The 19,578-nt window shown below is 35.0% G+C and overlaps 1 protein-coding gene across 1 annotated transcript in view; it reads right to left on the reverse strand.

Moving 5' to 3' along the window:
• LOC124540456 (anoctamin-5-like) overlaps positions 1-19,578 on the reverse strand; it is a 40,329-nt gene that overhangs the window by 9,658 nt on the left and 11,093 nt on the right. Inside the window, exons 9-18 of the mRNA XM_047118054.1 lie at positions 18,849-18,939; positions 18,366-18,504; positions 17,462-17,620; positions 11,189-11,332; positions 9,359-9,522; positions 8,682-8,800; positions 8,365-8,452; positions 7,976-8,093; positions 6,865-6,966; positions 1,442-1,538 (exon numbers count right to left, since the gene is read on the reverse strand). Of these exons, the coding sequence (XP_046974010.1) occupies positions 1,442-1,538; positions 6,865-6,966; positions 7,976-8,093; positions 8,365-8,452; positions 8,682-8,800; positions 9,359-9,522; positions 11,189-11,332; positions 17,462-17,620; positions 18,366-18,504; positions 18,849-18,939 (1,221 nt within the window). The remainder of the gene's footprint in view (positions 1-1,441; positions 1,539-6,864; positions 6,967-7,975; positions 8,094-8,364; positions 8,453-8,681; positions 8,801-9,358; positions 9,523-11,188; positions 11,333-17,461; positions 17,621-18,365; positions 18,505-18,848; positions 18,940-19,578) is intronic.

Raw genomic sequence — 19,578 nt, forward strand, 5'->3', positions numbered from 1 at the left:
GTGGCGACTTTAATGTCGACTTATTAAAAGTAACTTCTCTGAGTGTTCGATTAGTCACCTTGTTTAAGTCATTTAATTTAACGCACCGAGTTAATGAACCGTCACGAATAACCAACGATACTTCTACGTGTATTGACAATGTGTTTTGTGACTGTAAAATATATGAATTTCCAATTATAAATACAATGGAATACAAAGAAATTATTCATTCAAAAAAATATATTGTACAGGAAATAACGGCTCATAAAGTACACTGTTTTAAAGATATTGTGGCGTGTAAGTTATCTTATTTAGATCTAACGACACAAGATCTAAATGAACTTTATTATATTAATATTAATAGAATTTAATAAAATATTCGAAATGAAATCATTTTATAATAATACAAAATTAAAGTTTAGTGACTGGGCTACTATTACTACATGGGTAGGTACTATATGGATAGCATGGTTTTTGTGATTAGTTACATTTTTCTTAATATACATTTCATCATAGTTCCTACTTAATTAAATGACTGTCAACAAAATAAAGATGATCTAAAACGATTCAGACTGATTATAATACTATCAAAAAAATAAATATGATTAGAAAATCAAACGCCATGTTATTTTGTCCGTATTTCCCCTAACTCATAGTTATAATTAATTATAATTTATAAAACCTAGAAAACCAAGATAAATATAATTTATTTATTATATTTTTTGTAACAATAAACAATAATATATTTTTCCAGGTTTTCAACAGCAGTTTTGTGTCGTTTGTTACTTAATATCAATTCATACGCTGAAAACGACCTTCCAACGTCAACTGGCAAAACTTTAAATTTGGCGTCATTCCAGATACCCCTTCAGAAGGAGTTTGTCTGGTGCCGTTGATAAAAAGGATCAATTTTCTTTATGCCGTCAAGACCGGGGTTTATTATATTACGCGCCTAACATACTCTATAAAATTCTAACTACGAAAAAAAGCACTGTTAACTAAAAAGTACCCAAATATGCAATAACTCAATAAAAATGGTAATATATGCATTTGCATGTGCAGATATTATGCAGATGCATATAATCCTATGTCTAGTCATTACAAATCAAATATGGTGGCCTTCCACCACCATTATATGGATATCAATTGAAGGATTTGTTGTCAAAGATACGAAAAAAATGTCACGTGACTTAAATCCAATATGGCCGACGTCCAAGATGGCAGACAGGCTATTTGAAATGCATGATATGGGTATCAGATGAAAGGGGTTTTTTGTAATTTTTAGTGCTAGCTAAAAGCGCGAATTTTTAAACTATTATTTTTATAATGAAGCCTATTGATAAGATTAATATTTTTTGTGTGAAAAAACGGACCAACAAAACTCATCCATTACTAACATGATATATAATCTGATGATGTATAATAAATACCTACATACGTATTGAAATTTTATCGTACGTACCAATGGAAGAACACATTATTATTATTAATGCATAGAAAGGAGAAATTAGTTCTATTGCTTGACCTTGATGGTACGTCATCTTTATTTTTCGATGTGCCTAGAAATTTTTACTTACTTACTTTTAGAAACAAACTATTATTTTTTACGTTGTCGTGGCTATCTCCGTCTTTCATAAAACATTTTACATATATACACATCAACATCGTCTAGGGATATTTTGTATAAAGTTCTTAAACTTAAAAAATCCTAGCCCGTTTTAAAATATTTTGATGAAAGACTATTTTTTTTTTTTGTACACTTTTTTGGACGATTCTAAATTTGAATTTAAAAAAAATAAATAAAAACAAAATATTTACGCGACATAATGATAGCGAAAGCCGAAAGTTTCGTTTACCTGCAGTGATATTGAGTTATTTTTTTTTTGTCAAATTTAAGTTTTATCACAAGTTATCGATAAATTTCGAGTAAAACCTATTATGTGCATTATGCAGCGTTAAATTTAACGCGAGAAGAAATGCTGTAGGCATGTTCCAAACTGGGGCTACTCAACGGAGTATTGCTGAGGAGATAATAATAATAATAATAGTAATTCATTTATTTACCAGAATATGGTACATAATATAGATGGTCATTTATAATGACTCATATTCTACCGATTTATCGATTGATAGGAACAAAACAAAACGTTATATCTAGGCTATGGTCACGTAAACGTGCTACTGGTGAAGTGGCTGAAAGATATCCAGGTGGGAAGCGCATCTCAACAACAAGACCGATATTTGCAAATTGTCCCGAAAAGAGAAACAAATGTTACAGCATTGCAATTGGTTCAGAGGCTCCAGCCAGAGGACCAGTTGCTTATGAGTGACCAAACTGTAAGGAGAAGGCTGCATGAAGCTAACCTTAATGCTCGCAGACCGCTTCGTACTCCAGCACTACGCCGAGGAAATCGTGGGCGACGACTTGAGTGGGTTCGTGTAAATTTTCTCTCGGAAGATAACCAGTGGTCTGTAGTGCTATTTACCGATGAGTCCCAGTTCGGTTTTCATCCCGATACATGTAGAGTACGGTGTTGTGTTTGGCGATTCCCTGATCGTGATAGCCGTCTGCAACATCTTCAGAAAGTCCATTCACACTACAGCGATCTCAGCGAGTATCACACTCAGCGAGCGATCACACACAGGATAATTATGGTTTGGGCGAGAATTCATCTTAGTGGAATCACAGACCTCGTTTGGATCAGAAACACCATAATGGCCGAAAAATACTGTAACGAGGTGCTTATGCCAATAATTTACCCCCATAGACTACAAAGAGGCCAAGAAATCACGCTCATTCACGATAACGCTTGACCGCACACAGCGAGAGTGGCGACGAGATGGTTGCAGGAACAAGACGTATAGGTCTTAGGTTGGCCCGCTCAATCACAAGACCTCAACCCCATAGAGCACGCGTGGGACATACTCCAAAGGAGGGCTTTGAGGATTTTCCCTGCAAATATTGCGACGGAAGAGCATCTTTTTTTGCATCTTAGTCGGACCTGGGATAATATACCGCAGCAAGACTTGGATGACTTACCTCAAAGTATGAAAAATTGTTGCAGGACCGTTATAAATGTCCTGGGTGGCTTTACCGACTACTGATTTTTCATATTTTTCACATTTTCTTGTGACAAACATTAATTGTTAGTTTTACCATTATTTTACGTTTTCTCTTTATTTAAGTAGAAAATTGTTTACGCAAAATAAGTTTAAACTTTTTTCTGGAGTATATTCAGATAAATCTGCTTTATAAAAATATAAACATGTTGCATATTATTATTAATAAACTTTGAAATAATTGAGTAAATTCAAAATATCTCTAGACAGTGTTGATGTGTGTATATTAAACAATTTGTTATGTTTCTTTAATTAATATTTAATTCACGTCTAGGTTGGTTATGATTAAATAGGTAATAATTCCACAAGTATCTGACATTTTTTTTATATTTAACTTAGAGTAACAGTTATAGTATACACTAGTATAGTTTGTAGCGCCTATATAAGTTTATTTATTTAAACATTCTCCATACGCACTATGGGAAAGTCCCATACAAGGCTGTCTCAAAACCGTTTAACGTGAAAGTCGTTGTTATGGAATAAAGCTAATTAATTAATTTAGTCATATAAATAAAATTTCTTTTCTATTTTTGTTTAAATTATTTTTTGCTGGTCATAATCCATATAAATCTGCATCAAAGTTAACTCATGTTCAACGATGTGATTTTGGCACAATATATTACTACAATTCAACGCCACTTGATATAAATGTATAAATATTATATATTATAAATTTTAAAAATGCTAACGTTTCTTAATTAATATTATGTATAATAAATAAATAAATTAACATTAACTAATGTAGTTAAAGATCGCAAGATAAAAATTTTATTTTTTTCCAATATTTTTTACTTCTCACATAATCATCTGTTATGTATCAAGGTCAAATTGTTATTATGGTATTTCTGATAATTATATGTGGTTTTGATATAGTTTTTACCACCTTTTTGGACAAAATATGGTCACTTGATCTATTAGGGTCAAATTAAAAACAGGTTGGTTATGGGAAGAGTGCAAATATTAGTTTCTTATCTTTTTGCACATAGCACTATTTCATTGGTCTAAAGAAAAAGACGAACGCTGAAACAACCACCAGCTGTTCGTTACAAGTTAATACTTTTTTTCAAATATCAAGTGTTGAAAATAATGAGTGAATTTTTTTTTGTAGTATACGAGAGTTGTGTATTTGGTTGATAAATGGGAATAACACAGACGACTACTTGCAAGAAAATTTCAATTTGTCACCAGAGGCTATCGCTACTGTGGTCTCCAGTATTCAAAGAAACTTGGTATCTAAATGTAAGGCTGGAGAAATACATCCCGGAAAAGAGAACGCTTTGAAAGTCAGAACGTCGACTGGCTAAATGGTGAATTTCGTGTTCCACTGGAGTGTCGAGTCACAGTCAATGACCCTAATACGCCCAGAAGCAGTGTAGGTGGCAGACCATCGAAACCATACAATTAATACAAGAGTACGGATTGGACTTTGTGCTCAATGCAAATGCTCAGGAGTTGCGGTCTATGGGCGAGACGGCGGAGGCCACAATTCTTAATATTATACGAACTGCGTCAAAAAATGACAAGAAAAAGTTTCTTAAATTAATAACTGAAAACCCTGAAGACGTTACATCTTTTTGTTATAATCAGAAATAAAAAAAAACAAACGAAAAGAAAAAAAATGATACAAATGCGGTTTAGGGAGCAAATGGGACTGCATATCGATAAACCCCGACTAGGCACTGGAAATATTAATAACGGAAACACAGCTTGGAGATTTTTTCAGAATTACTCTTGCTCTGCAGACATTATAAGGTGTAGACGTAGAACTGATAAAACGAATGTACATTATACTACAAATTATCAAATCAAAATCAAAATACTCTTTATTGTACACCAGTAAGTAAATCCACATAGACACGGTTAGGAAAGATGTACAAGAGGGGGCCTTATCGTTAACACAGCGATCTCTTCCAGGCAACCTTAAGGTAGAGGAAAACAGATATAGAAAGAGGTAGGGGTGTACAAAGCAGATATAAACATAATAAATAAATACAGTGTAATATTATTAGGTATATTTAAAAAATAATAATAATGTACAGTACCTGATATCTAAAATACATACATATATCTATGTATCTAATTTAATTTATGATATACAAAAATTAAATTAATGTCTCGCAAAAAAAAACAAAAAATATATATATTAAGTACAGGAATTAAAATGCAAGATAGTATTGTTTCAAGGACTTTTTAAACGAAGCAAGTGATTGTGCACGTGTTACTTCAACAGGAAGAGAGTTCCATAGACGAACAACCTGAACAGTAAAGGAGTTAGAAGTAATTTATCTTCTGAACGAAGAGAACGATTGCGAGTAGAACCTAAGAATTTGAAACAGTTGGTAAGTTCGAAAAAAAATGCGCGATATTAATTTAGAACTTCCGATGATAAGAACTTGGCTTTTTGTAGGGTTTACCTTCAATCCAAAGGTTTTGACCATTTAGCAATTTTATCTAAATTTTCATTTACTGATTGAACAGTTTTAGCTAAATCGGAAACTTTACTCAGTGAGTATATATGAAGATCTTCTGCATACAAGTGGTAGAGATATGTAATATGAGAGGAGATAACACGCCACCCTGCGGTACGCTAGCAGTAATAGGAGACCAGTTGGAGAAATAACCGTTAACTCCTGCACGCTGCCATACGCTGCCGACGCCTACGCAGGTAAGAATGAAACCAATCCATTATTTGTCAGAAAATCAGAAAAAGAAGAAGGATTTGCTTTTTTTTGGAAGTGGTATAATTTGCGCGTCCTTCCAGGAATCAGGATATTCACCAGTATTAATGGAAAGGTTAAAAATGGAAGTGATAATTGGAGAAATAATTTCCAGGATAGGAATGAACATTTTACGACTAATGCAATCCGATTGCTAAGATGTTCTTCTTAACATCACACTCAGTAAATTGACTAAAGACAAAAGCAGGAAAGTCAGGAGTAGATTTAGCTGCAAGTTCTTTTAAAGTGTTACACTTAATCGAAGTATCGAAAGTTTCAGAATGAGAGAAATGTTCATTAAGCTTATTTCAATTAAAATTGGAATAATTTACACTTTGAGGTGCTTTTCCAACTCCTAAAGACTTGAGAATAAAAGCTATAAAAAAGACTAGACTTCATCATTCTAGAAAGTGTTCAAGAGCGGCTACCACTACAGACGCGTTCCATACCTTATTGTACACTTCTGATCCATATACTCGTATATCAAGTTTGAGAAATACCCCAGAAACAATTTTGAAAGAACTTTTCGATGAAGACAAGCCCTTCTTGCTGTCAACCAAAATCTGTAGGAGCTTGTTGAATTTTGTACAAAGTTTTTTTTCTTGTTAAACCCTGTCTATACAATGATATTTAATTCAATTTTATGTAAGTAAATTATAAAAAAGGTATTTTTTCTGATAAAAGCATGTATTTTTTAAATAAATTAATATCTTAATTTTAATTTTTTTTTTTATTAAAGCTTATACTTCCACGTATATGTGTGCAAATTACAGATCATTTAGTTTTGAAACAACTGAGATACGGATTTTGAGACGAAGCATACGCGATTTTCCCATAATGATACGCTTGTATGTAACGTATAATAAATAACGTATTTTATTTTGTCATTGTTAAGAATCTGTTAAGTAACTATAACAATTTGAAAGCTGTACGGAGAAATTTTGTAAAATTGTAATAACTTTGGGATTAGAATTTGAAAGATCATAATGAGGTTTTAGTAACCATGTCGAAGATATTTTTACTGGATTAATTAAAAAAACATTCTTACTGTATAAATTATATCATTGGGTCCACGTGTCCAGGCATCTATATAAAGTTTCAATCCATATTCTTTTAGGAAATATCTCGATTGCAATATTATAAGACAGGCCTGTGAAACAATTGTTAGTTATTTTATTAAATAATGGTGGTATTCTTCGCTAAGATCTTTCTATGATACTTTCTACGTTTAACTTTATATGTTCGATGTATAGGATCGTGAAGAAGTTCGCAATATCCATAACTAAAAAAATTTTTGACTCGTTTCAACGACAAACCACGCTAATCGTCAGAAAAACCTTTTTTTAAATAACGTTTTGATACTGGGGCACGGCGGACCTGAATCGGTAAAGTTCGTTCTGACACACACTCACTTTTCAGAGCTTGAATAAGCGAAACACATACGAAGTACAAAGGCCGTGTATCGGAAAACGATTCAACCATTTCGTCGATTCGATTCGAAAACCGGTCGATGTTTTGCTGTCTAGGATGTTATAGTGAGTAGAAATCCTATCCGGTTCTGCCAAATGACCAAAGTATAATTTGGAAACGGAAGTCAGCAGTTAATAAAAATACTTGGTGGTAGGGCTTTGTGCAAGCCCGTCTGGGTAGGTACCACCCACTCATCAGTTATTCTACCGCCAAATAACAGTACTCAGTATTGTTGTGATCCAAGAAGTTTGAAGGGTGAGTGAGCCAGTGTAACTACAGGCACAAGGGACATAACATCTTAGTTCCCAAGGTTGGTGACACATAGACGATGTAAGGAATAGTTAATATTTCTTACAGCGTCATTGTCTATGGGTGATGGTGACTACTTACCATCAGGTGGCCCATATGCTCGTCCGCCAACCTATAACATAAAAAAAATAATTGTAAATATATTCATATTTTCTACGCGAGCAAAACCGCAGGTAACAGCTAGTATGGTATATATAATACATTTTATAAAATATTGAATAGAGTATTTAATGTAAGATATGCGAATAGAATGGCCTTTATAAAATTCGTCGTACATTGCGTGCTTGATAATATTTTTTAACTTTATTTCGTTATCACAAATGTTAGTTGTTTACTACTTCAACAAAAGTTTACTACGTATACTTTTAGAATATGATTACGTTCAATACAGGAATAACATGAGCTGCTATTAAAATCAAACGGTGCCAAATACCGGGTCCTGATGTATTTATCAGTAACGGCCTTCGATGCCATAAAAGAACCCTTCGTGCTTTATACCTGAAAAAAAAAAGATTATTTGGACCTATTTCCATTCACAGCACGATCTTTCTTCATCAGTCTTTTTAGCTGTCAGTTGAGAATATTGCATTTCATATTTCATCATTTCAATGGGAAAGTGAAAGAATTGTTGTCTTAAAATTATCGATGTTGCGAATGATTACACATTGAAATAAAACTAGTTTGAACGGATTTGAATCGCGTATATATTTTTATTTTCTAATATTTTCCTTTTAATCATATACATATTGTATTAAAAAACGAAACTCACCTTATATCCCATACATTCACCAAAAGAATAAGCAAAGTAACTATGGGACACGTGCACGAGAACAATGTGGCCATCACGAATTTCATCGCTGAAACAAGATTTTCAAGTGAAAACTTCCTCGGGGACGATGATTGATTTGTGAAAAGGGAAACTACAATTAATTCAAAAATCAACAAAATCCACTATTCGTTAGTTTTTCACTTCTGCCGGCAGTCTTCGTGACTGCCAAAGCTGTTTAATATAATATTATTGTCCTGTCCCTTCCTAGACCCATAAATATCTTATATTTAATTATAAAAAAAAGTTAAAGCGTTTACCTAAGGCACTGTAACTGTTATGTATAAATATTTCATTAAGGTTTGGTAATCTATATTCCCTTTCCCAGCACGGTACATTAGCATCAAAGACACAAAGTTGATCGTAGTCTGACATTTTACTGCAACAAGTTATTACAACGATTAATGTACATTAGCGTTAGCGTATTATTGACTCAGCAGGCGAACTCCATTATTATTCATTGCTCGATCGTGGTGGTTGTTTACACTTGCCAATGCAATTCGTTGAGGAGTCCAGAGACTTGGGAGTTTGAAACTTGGTAGAGTGTAAATGATATCTCGGAAAGCAAGCAGTAAAGCCTAATTATGCCTGAATTTCTATTTCTGAGTTTCTTTCGCCGGTTCTTCTCAGGTCAGGGTATTTTCTTTTCTGAACCGGTGGTAGTGTTTCAATTGACCATCAATAAGAAAGTGTAATGCTTCTATATTGAATAAAGTTATTTGAGTTTGAGTTTGAGTATGAACTCTTTCCTGTCGTGTTTGTGCTTGTCGCTTCGGTAATATGTCGTCGTGGTTACCTAGCATGCCTTGACCGGCGTTTTTGAAATCATTCTCTGTTTATAAATATAAAATATAGATAAAATTAAATTTAATTTGATTTTTTTTTTAATATAAAATCTGATTATTTTGAAAAGCATTTGTATGTATCATTGACTTACTAATATAAGATAGAAGGTATTTTAAAAATGACTTGTTCCAGAAAAACCATGACTGCTATAATAATACAGATATCATCGAAGGAAGTCCCAAGACCATTGGTCAAATCTCCAAAGTTTTCTAGCGTAACTTTTCTTTTATGAAGATAATTCGTGTATATTAATACCTGTGAAGATAAATTTTATGCATCGTATAAAAAAGGGGCATAGACTATGCAAATGCGTGAGAAGTTCTGCTTCCACGAAGGATATATAATAAAATTGGAGTGTCTGTTTGTACTATTAAAATAGCCCTTTTTTACATATTGCATATACTAACCAAAATAATATTAATATTTTTACAATTTTTGTATGTCTATCTGTTTGTTCCGGCTAATCTCTGGAATAGCCGGATCGATTTTGACGGGACGTTCACTGGCAGCTAACTGATATAATAAGGAGTAACTTAGGCTACAATAATTTAATACTTTTTTTTTGTTAAATACACACGCGTAGATACGAGGTCGCGGGCACAGCTAGTTCAAAATAGTATGTAAATTGTATGCAAATAATTTATTTCAACAAAATAATTGTGCAATAATTATACTATTTATGTTAAACATAAACGTGATTTCTTCTTTCTAAAAAGAAATCACATTACTTGACTCACGTTAATTTGCGAGTGACTTATACTTTGTGTATAAGTCACTCATAAATTTAAAGTAAAGTAAAAGTAAACTAACAGCCTGTAAATTTTCCCACAGCTGTTCTAAGGCCTCCTCTCTCACTAAGGAGAGGGTTTGGAACATATTCCACCACGCTGTTCCAATGCGGTTTGGTGGAATGCACAGGTGGCAGAGTTTCGATGAAATTAGACAAATGAAGGTGTCCTCATGATGTTTTCCTTCACCGCCGAGCATGAGATGAATTATAAACACAATTAAGAACATACATATAGTGGTTCTTGCCTGGGTTTGAACCAGCAGTCATCGGTTAAGATACACACGTTCTATAATCACTGGGCCTTCTCAGCCCAATTTTAGGCAAATGAAAAAATAATAAAAATAAAATAATTTCATAAATATACAATAAATTTATAATAGAACTAGCGATCCACCCCGTCTCCGCACGAATCCTGGTAATACTAAATATACTACAGAATTTGTTTATTTACGACATCACTTTAGAAACTTCTAAAATATATAAATATATACAAAAACCTTCCTCTCGAATCATTATCTATTAAAAAAAAAACGCATCATAATCAGCTGCGTAATTTTAAAGATATAAGCATACATACGGACAGACAGCGGTAAGCGACTTTGTTTTATACTATGTACCTAATGATGATAAGCATTTTAAAATGCGATAAAGTGTTAAGTGGTTTTCAAGTCACAGTTATGCAAAGAGTCGAGATTGCCCAGTGGTGAGAACGCGTGCATCTTAACCGATGATTGCGGGTTCGAACCCAAGTAAGCACCGCTGATTCATGTGCTTAATTTGTCTTTATAATTCATCATGGCTCAGCGGTGAAGGAAAACATCGTGAGGAAACCTGCATGTGACAAATTTCATAGAAATCAGCCACATGTGTATTCCACTAACCCGCATTGGAACAGCAGGGTGGAATATGTTCCAAAAACCTTCTCCTCAAAGGGAGAGGAGGCCTTTAGCCCAGCAGTGGGAATTTACCGGCTGTTGTTGTTGTTATGCACGAGCAAAATAAGAACTTACTGCAATATATTTTTCATCCTTATGTTATTTTCGGCTATCTTTAATCACACGAATTCAGACTAAATCGTATCAATTTATGATAGTACAAAATAAATTATATTTACGTCAAAAATATACTCACTCCAATACACGCTTTGCAAAACATTAAACAATAGGTTGAGAGGAAATTAAATCCAAACATCTTAATAGCGAGAGACCTGTCGTACAATGCAAATGTGTCGTGTCTCTCTAACTCCGTTGTAATGTATGATATTATCATGACAGCCTAAAACAAAAAGTGAATTTTACTACCGACTAGTTATTCTTCCGCCAAATAACAGTACCCTGTATTGTTGTGTTCCGGTTTGAAGGGTGAGTGCCATGCATCTACAGGCACAAGGGACATAGCATCTTTGTTCCCAAGGTTGGTGGCACATTGACGACGTAAAGAATAGTTAATATTTCTTGCAGCGTCATTGTCCATGGGTGATGGTGACTACTTACCATCAGATGACCCATATGCTCGTCCGCCAATCTATTGCATAAAAAAAAAGTTCAAGTTTGCTTCATACCAAATTTCATCAATTTAGTTCAGCGGTTTGATCGTAAAAGACCGACAGCCAAGGGCGTTCCGGTTGACTGGTCTATGGAGGACCTTATAGAATCTATTGAACTTCCTCACGGTTGTGGGGAAATAATAAAATTGAGGCGATTGAACCGCAAAACTGTCAATGAAGGAGTTGTGTCCTGGATCCCAACTCAGTCAGTTGTGATAACTTTTAAGGGTCAAATTCTCCCTAGTAAAATTCATTCCTTCCATACCTCCCTTCCTGTGGAAACCTATAATCTACCTACTATCATTTGCCTGAACTGTTGCCGTTATGGCCACAGCAAGACTCAATGCAGATCCACTCCCAGATGTTATAAATGTTCCCAATCTCACACAGGGATTCGTGTGAGGTTACAAAAGACAATTCTACATGCCTTCACTATTCTGGTAGACACTTTGCTACAGATAAGGATTGTCCGGAGTATTCGCGACAGCACTCAATGAAGATTGTTATGTCCCAGGATAACATCTCATACATGGAGGCAGCCTCTCGCTTCCCAAACGTCCGCAGATCATACGCTGAGATCGCAAAAGAGATGTTCTCCCCTCCTTTGTATACTCCGCCAAGCCCTAGATCTCCCTCTATTCCTCCATCTAAATCCACCCCTCCTCCTAGTAGATCATATAAACAGACCATCTACCGTTCTCCTTCCCCTAGAGTTTCTCTAGGAAAGGGGTACGATAAACATGCCCACCAAGCTATAGTTGGTAATTGCTCCTCCTCGTCTCCAAATGGTTGTGCTCTGAATGCTGGTAACCCCTCCCCTCCTAATAACAATCCCAACTTATTAGAACTATTAATTAAAACTCTCCTAAACATCCTTAGCACACGTAATGAAATTCCTCTACCGTCCAACGTTGCCAATGATCTAACTCAACTTTTCAATATTGTTAAAAATGGCCCCAGTCAGATTTCTTCAATGGAACTGTAAAAGTGTCCGTCATAAGAAACCTGACCTCCTCTCCCTTATTAATTCTTATAAACCTGTAATTGTTGCCCTCTCTGAGACATGGTTGATTCCCGGTTCCCGTTTTCGGATTCCGGGTTTTTCCTGTCTTAGGGATGACAGAAATGACGGGTATGCAGGTTGTGCCATCCTGATCAGGCACTCTGTCCCCTTGTCCCCCAAATTCCTCTTCCTCCTTTTAGCCAGCATATCAATGCCGTGGCTATAAAGGCCTTCAATATTTCTTTTTTATCGCTTTACATTCCTCATCCTAACCCTTCTCTTGCTCCTGATTTACTCTCCATTTTCTCTTCCCTTCCATGCCCCATTCTTGTTATGGGGGATTTTAACTCCCACCATACATTATGGGGCTCCTATTACTGTGATGGATTTGCTCCCGTGTTGGTGGACATTGCTGAGGATGTGAATTTATGCATTCTTAACGATGGCTCGCCGACTCGTAGAGTCTACCCAAATCAGAATCCTCGTTCCGCTGTTGATCTAACCCTATCCCTCCCTTTCCTCACAAATATCCTGGAATATCCTCCCATCAGCATTTGGAAGTGACCATTTCCCTATCCTTCTGTCACTTAATAACAGATCCTTCTCGCTCATCAAATCATCCCCACTCCTTAAATATAGACTTAAGAACGTTAATTGGTTAGCATACTCTAACTCTGTTGATGCCATGTTAGACTCCTTGACTTTGTGAATGATGAAAATATTTTTGCCTACTTTTTCTTAATGCAATCAAGTCCTCCGCTGATACCCATTTTCCCTTTAAAAATGTTAATAAAAAGACTTTGCTTTCCCCTCCTTGGTGGGATGAGGAATGTAATGTCATGGTCCAACAGAGATCTGAAGCCGAAGAGTCATACACAGTCTCTATGACTCCACAAAAGTTCATCAAATATCAGCGTATTGATGCCAAAGTTAAAAGATTTTTTTCCAAAAAGAAAAAACAGGGTTGGACCAACTTCTGTAAATCCCTCAATCCTCGGTCTCCACCTCAATTAGTTTGGACAAACCTTAAAAAATTTCGTCGTTCCCTTAATTCAGAAAATCCAAATGCCAATAATCCCTCCATGTGGTTGAATGATTTTGCTTCCAAGCTTGCACCTCCTTTTGTACCATGCCAGCTTTTTAACGGGGCAACCAACATCTACATTGGATGATATGGATAGCCCATTTACTCTGTCAGAGCTTCATACAGCTTTAAAGGGACTTAAGGACTCGTCACCCGGGGAAGATGGCGTGCCCTACTCTTTTATAATTAACCTTAGTGATAAAGCTAAATGCGTCTATGTGAGCTTGATCAATGCTTTTTTCTCAGCAGGAATCGTCCCGAAATATTGGAAGTCCCAAATTATCATCCCCATTCTTAAACCTGGGAAAAACCCATTGGACCCAGGTTCTTATAGACCCATTGCTTTATCATCTACATTAGTAAAAGTGACTGAACATCTCCTGAAAAACCGCTTGGAATGGATAATGGAAAGTAGGAATATTCTCTCGCCCTCTCAATTTGGCTTCCGAAAGGGTTTGAGTACTCTCGATAGTCTCAGCATTCTGACGACAGACATTCGAATAGCCTTTTCTAACGGAGAGTAGCTTGTGGGTGTTTTTCTTGATGTTACTTCTGCATATGATAATGTTCTTCTTCCGGTGCTCAGGCAAAAATTGCAACAGCTGAGTATCCCTCCGAGGATTACTCATTTCATATGTAATCTGCTTTTTTGTAGATCAAGTTCTGTTAAACACCATAATTGCGTTCTGCCCCCCCGATTCGTCTGGAAAGGTCTCCCGCAAGGCTCAGTCCTCAGCCCTCTGCTTTATAGCATTTATACTCACGATCTCTAATTGTCTGTTAATAGCTTCTGTAATATCCTTCAATATGCTGATGACATTGTATTATATCTTAGATCTTCTTCCGTCCAAAACTTAACATTGCGATTAAACTCTGCTTTACATTATCTTGACCTATGGCTCTCTGACCATGGCTTATCTTTATCAGTAGATAAGACTCAGGCAGTTACTTTTACACGAAAAAGGTTGATTCCCGTCTTTGACCTGTTCTGTGGGGATCGGCGTATCAACTTTGTCAATAAGGCGAAATTTCTAGGCATAATACTCGACAACAAACTGAACGGAATTTGTCACTCTGAACATATTATCAAAAAATGTGAAAAAGGCGTTAACGTCCTTAGAGCAGTCTCAGGTGTCTGGTGGGGAGCTCACCCATACTCTCTCAAACTATTGTACAATGCAATAGTTCGTAGTCATTTGGACTATGGGCTATTTGTCTTAGACCCACTAATTAAATCTGCCTCCGAAAAACTCAATAAAATTCAACATAAATGCCTTAGAATAATTATAGGAGCCATGAAGACTTCTCCTACCAACGCCCTGCAAGTTGAATGTGTTGATCATCCACTTCAACTGAGAAGACAATATTTATGCGACCGCTTCGTGGCAAAATCCTTACAACTATCCTCTCACCCTCTCTGGTCCCGTTTAAGCAAACTTTCCCAACTCTGTGGTCGTCCTAATAGTAAATCCTTGTTATTAGACAGTTTTTTGAAATTTTCCAAACTCCCCCATCCTATACTTAAATTCCATTTAAATCCTCTTTTTTCCACTCCATTTCGAGCTCTTGTTTATAATCCTCCAATTACCACAGATCTTGGTCTTATTAAAGGGGCCCCTGATACAAATGCTAAGTTCCAAAGAATTTTACATCAAAACTGGTCAAACCATCTCCTAATATTTACTGATGCCTCTAAAATATCCCCTGACAGCTGTGTCGGTTCAGCCTGTTGGATACCCAAATTTAAAATTGCCCTTCAATTTAAATCCCCTCCCGAAACATCCATCTTCTCTGGTGAAGCAATTGCGATTTTAGAAGCTATTCTTTTTGCCCTTTCCCATAACCTCAGACGTACAATAATTCTGACAGATTCTTTGAGTTGTCTGTTGGCAATTCAGGAAAATCCTTTTCGTAGTAGGCGAAAGTTTTTCATTGTCCTTAAGATCAGGAAAGCATTGTTTTCCTGTCATCAATAAGGGCTGGAATTATCGCTTGTCTGGATACCAAGCCATTCTGGTATATCTGACAACGATGCAGCAGACTCTTTTGCAAAAGCTGCTATTACATCTGGCTCTCTTGATTACTTTAAAAAATCAACTCAGGATTTGTGTGCTTTAGCGAAAACTCATCTGGTTAAATCCTGGAACTCTGTTTGGGAAGTTTCATCAAAATCTAAAGGTAGATTTTACGCATCTCTACAACCAGATATTCCAAGGCGACCTTGGTTTTCTCTTCACAGGCAAGCTAATCGTTGGGTCACCACAACTATCTGTCGATTACGCCTTGGACATGCATGTACACCCGTTCATCTCTGCAAAATTAGAGTTCGAGATCACTCTTTGTGTGAATGTGGTCTTGACGAAGGTTCCTTATCCCATATTCTGTTTTCTTGCCCCAAACTCCTTCATCCCGTTTACGACGTTCTCCCTCCCAAAGTTCCTCGCCCTATTAATGTTGAATGTTTGTTAATGTGTGTGTTTAGTCCACTTTGTAAATTTTTATGTAAATATATTGAGCGTAATAAAATTAAGTTGTAAATATTTTTGTGATAGTTCTCATTTGTTGTTTTAATAATAATGTTATTTGTTTATTTAATTATTTATTATTGTATTGTTTTAGGTTGTGGGCTAACTGAGTGTCTACTACAATTGTGCCCTTAAAATTAAATTAAGCCTGCAATCTCGACCGCACCGTTCAATCTCCATCGTGTCTTCTCCATCGCACGTGACATTGGCGAAATAATCTGTGCCTTCTTGGCACAAATAAAAGCCACATTAAAAAAAAAGTAAACAGATATGTCATTAATGCGCAAAAAGTGAAGACTAGAAAACGTCCTAATTGGGACATTTGCCTTATGTCGTTTTCGTCATAACTATGCCAGTAATACGTTATAATACATCATAATTATGTAGTAATACGTTTTGTGCAATTAAAACATCTAGTTATCCCTTTTACTTATCAAACTATCCTTTTTACTTGTAACGAAGTGTAAAATAAACAGTCCCCGGCGCGGCAAACTTTTTTCTGTTGTTTAGTATGGGTATAACCAGAGTCGGATTTAAAGGTGTGGAGGCCCCGGGGCCACAAAGCAGTGAGGAAGCGTGAACACCCTAATAATTATATTATTATGAATTAATTAGTTTTTTTTTATTTCAATCAGTAAGCTATGAATTGTTTCGTATTTGTATGTAATATAATATTAAATGGTAACATTATTATAATTTGACTATATCTCAGTATTTGTTAACTTGCTGAAAACTGTGGCCCCCTCTCATGTGGAGGCCCTAGGACAGTTGCCCCGGTTGTCCTCCCCTAAATACGGCCCTGGGTATAACATATATATATCATCCCGACATTGGACAAATTTTCAATCCACTGGGGATTGAAAATACGTCGAATAAGTTGAGAATTCAAATTTAATGCTCTATCTGCCTCTATTTACACTGGCTCACTCATTGTTTAGACAGGAACACAACAATACTAATTTTTGTAGTTTGGCGATAGAATCTGATGAGGGTTTCGTACCACACTATTAGATTGTCAACAATTATATAAAAACCAAACTTAGGATTTTAAATGCTTATTAATTCCATATTATATAATTACATAATACATTATATAAGTCACTAGTAAAATGTTATTGAATGAACCAATGAACTTTTTCAAGTATGAGAGTATTTCGGTACCCTGCATATCTCATATTGATACCTTTATTTCTACATATAAAATAGCTTCCATACAAAAGAAAAAAGTAACGTAAAAATGACTTACTATCTTTAACAGAAAAATAACAGTGGTGTACATTAATGCAGTCGTCGCTATTAGTTTATTTTCATCTCTCTTCCAACGCCAATTAGGGCGACGTTGGGCGTAACGATACCAATGTTTGAAATAACATAATTGTAACGATATTATAAGAACAACCCAAAACTGAAATGTCGTAAATACAGTAATATTAATATTCTGGGCAAATTTAAGTACTTTTAGTAAAAAAATTACCACAATTATAAATGTTTTCTATTGCATGTTTCGAATTACTCCAAATAACAAATGAGCATTAGGCCGTCTCTCAGATTTGTTAACCAACAAAGTAGTAGTAACCACTACTGGTTACCTATCACAAGAGCCCCGTTTTGCACGTAAATATACTAGATGGGGACTGCAGGGGCCACATTACCACCATCTCCTATTCTAATAATCTAGAAATACAAACATATTTGTTAACCCAACGCTTGAGCCAATGCGCGTTTCAAGTTCATATAATGTACTAGCCGGACAACACCCCTAACTTATGTATCATGCATACCTACCATTAACAAATGCAACAGTTTATGAATAAGGAAGCACTGTAAACTGTTTTTATTTTTTATCATCTGATCTCTACTCTTCGGTTTAATTGTTTTGAAACTATTTTTTTGATAAATGCGTAGTCTTGTTGATTTATGGTTTTACCATAAGCTCGTGTTTTAGTGTTTAGTCTGGTCGGTAAAATTATTTTATACTAGTTGTGTGTTCAATGTGAATCCCGAAAACCTACGGTATATTCTTATTTGAACCGCTATATGTGAAATGTAAATACTTATTTACGAACACATATAATATCATGATGTGGTGTTTTCTTTAACCGTAACCTAACTCCTATTTAAATTAAAGGAAAAGTTATGTTGTATATTACCAAGGCACAGTACAGTGCTATAGTGAATAATATCATTAATCCTCTTAAAATAATGTCAAATATATTTTGGTAGCCCATTGATAAAGCGGTCAGATTTAGCTTCTTGTAACATAGACTTGGGTAATGAAGAACTTCGGGCCTGAAAAAGAACAACATTTTTGTCACATGCTCGCTTAAGGCGAAATGAGTGATTTCTTTTTTTTTTATTTGTCCTTGAATAATAATTACGATTGTGATTTTATTAAAACTGGCTTTCTCATGTTGAAAAGTAGTCTAAACATGTACGAACGTTGAGTCTGTTACGATTATTTAGTCTAATATATGGAAATAAGTGACTTTTTTGGTTAAATGATCGTATTAGTTACAAAACTATTAAAAGGTTTGATAAATTATAGAAAGATTTCACAACGCATCATACGTCACAACTGTTTCTTCGCTCAATAAATATGTTTTCGTTTTTTGGACCATACAAACATTACTTACCGACGTAATTTTCTTACACAATTTTTATTAATTTCCCATATCCACATGAGGTACGTTTCATATCTTTTCCAAAGTAATACAAAGAGAAGACCTGAAAGTTATTAATAGTTAGAAATAATCTAATGTTTTAAAAAAATAAACATACATTATAAACTGGACAGTCTATTGTTGATTAAATTTTAAATCAACAAAATACATATGTTTCTCTCATTAGTATTAGGGGAAGGTTGCTATGATTGGACCACTTAACTTTATGACATTATATCTCATGAAATATCATCGACAAACGGACACCAAATGTTGTAATGTAATGCTATTTATGTAAATTAATCATATATAAATTAATGTAAGTTGGAAGATTTTAAAAATATACTTAAATAAGTTTTTAATGAGGAGTTGCTTTCTTTGGACCACCGTCACCTTGAATGGACCACTGAGTTGCCATCATTGGACTTAGAAACATTTGTATTAACGGTCCAATGAAGGTGACTCAAATGAAATACAAAATAAGAATTACTTTTTGATTCAAAAGTTTTTATAATAATCTTATACATTTTTTTCTTTGTAAACAAATATTATAACTATCTGTTTAGGAAATTTGCACGAAAACGACAATTGTTATATATTATTAAAATGACTGATAACAATGACTTTAATTTCGAGTAGGGACTTTCATAGACAAAAAAAATCATATTTATTTAATTTCACTCAAATTTTCATACGGAAAATT

The sequence above is a fragment of the Vanessa cardui genome, chromosome 2 (genome assembly GCF_905220365.1).
Source record: "Vanessa cardui chromosome 2, ilVanCard2.1, whole genome shotgun sequence".
Taxonomy (NCBI): domain Eukaryota; kingdom Metazoa; phylum Arthropoda; class Insecta; order Lepidoptera; family Nymphalidae; genus Vanessa; species Vanessa cardui.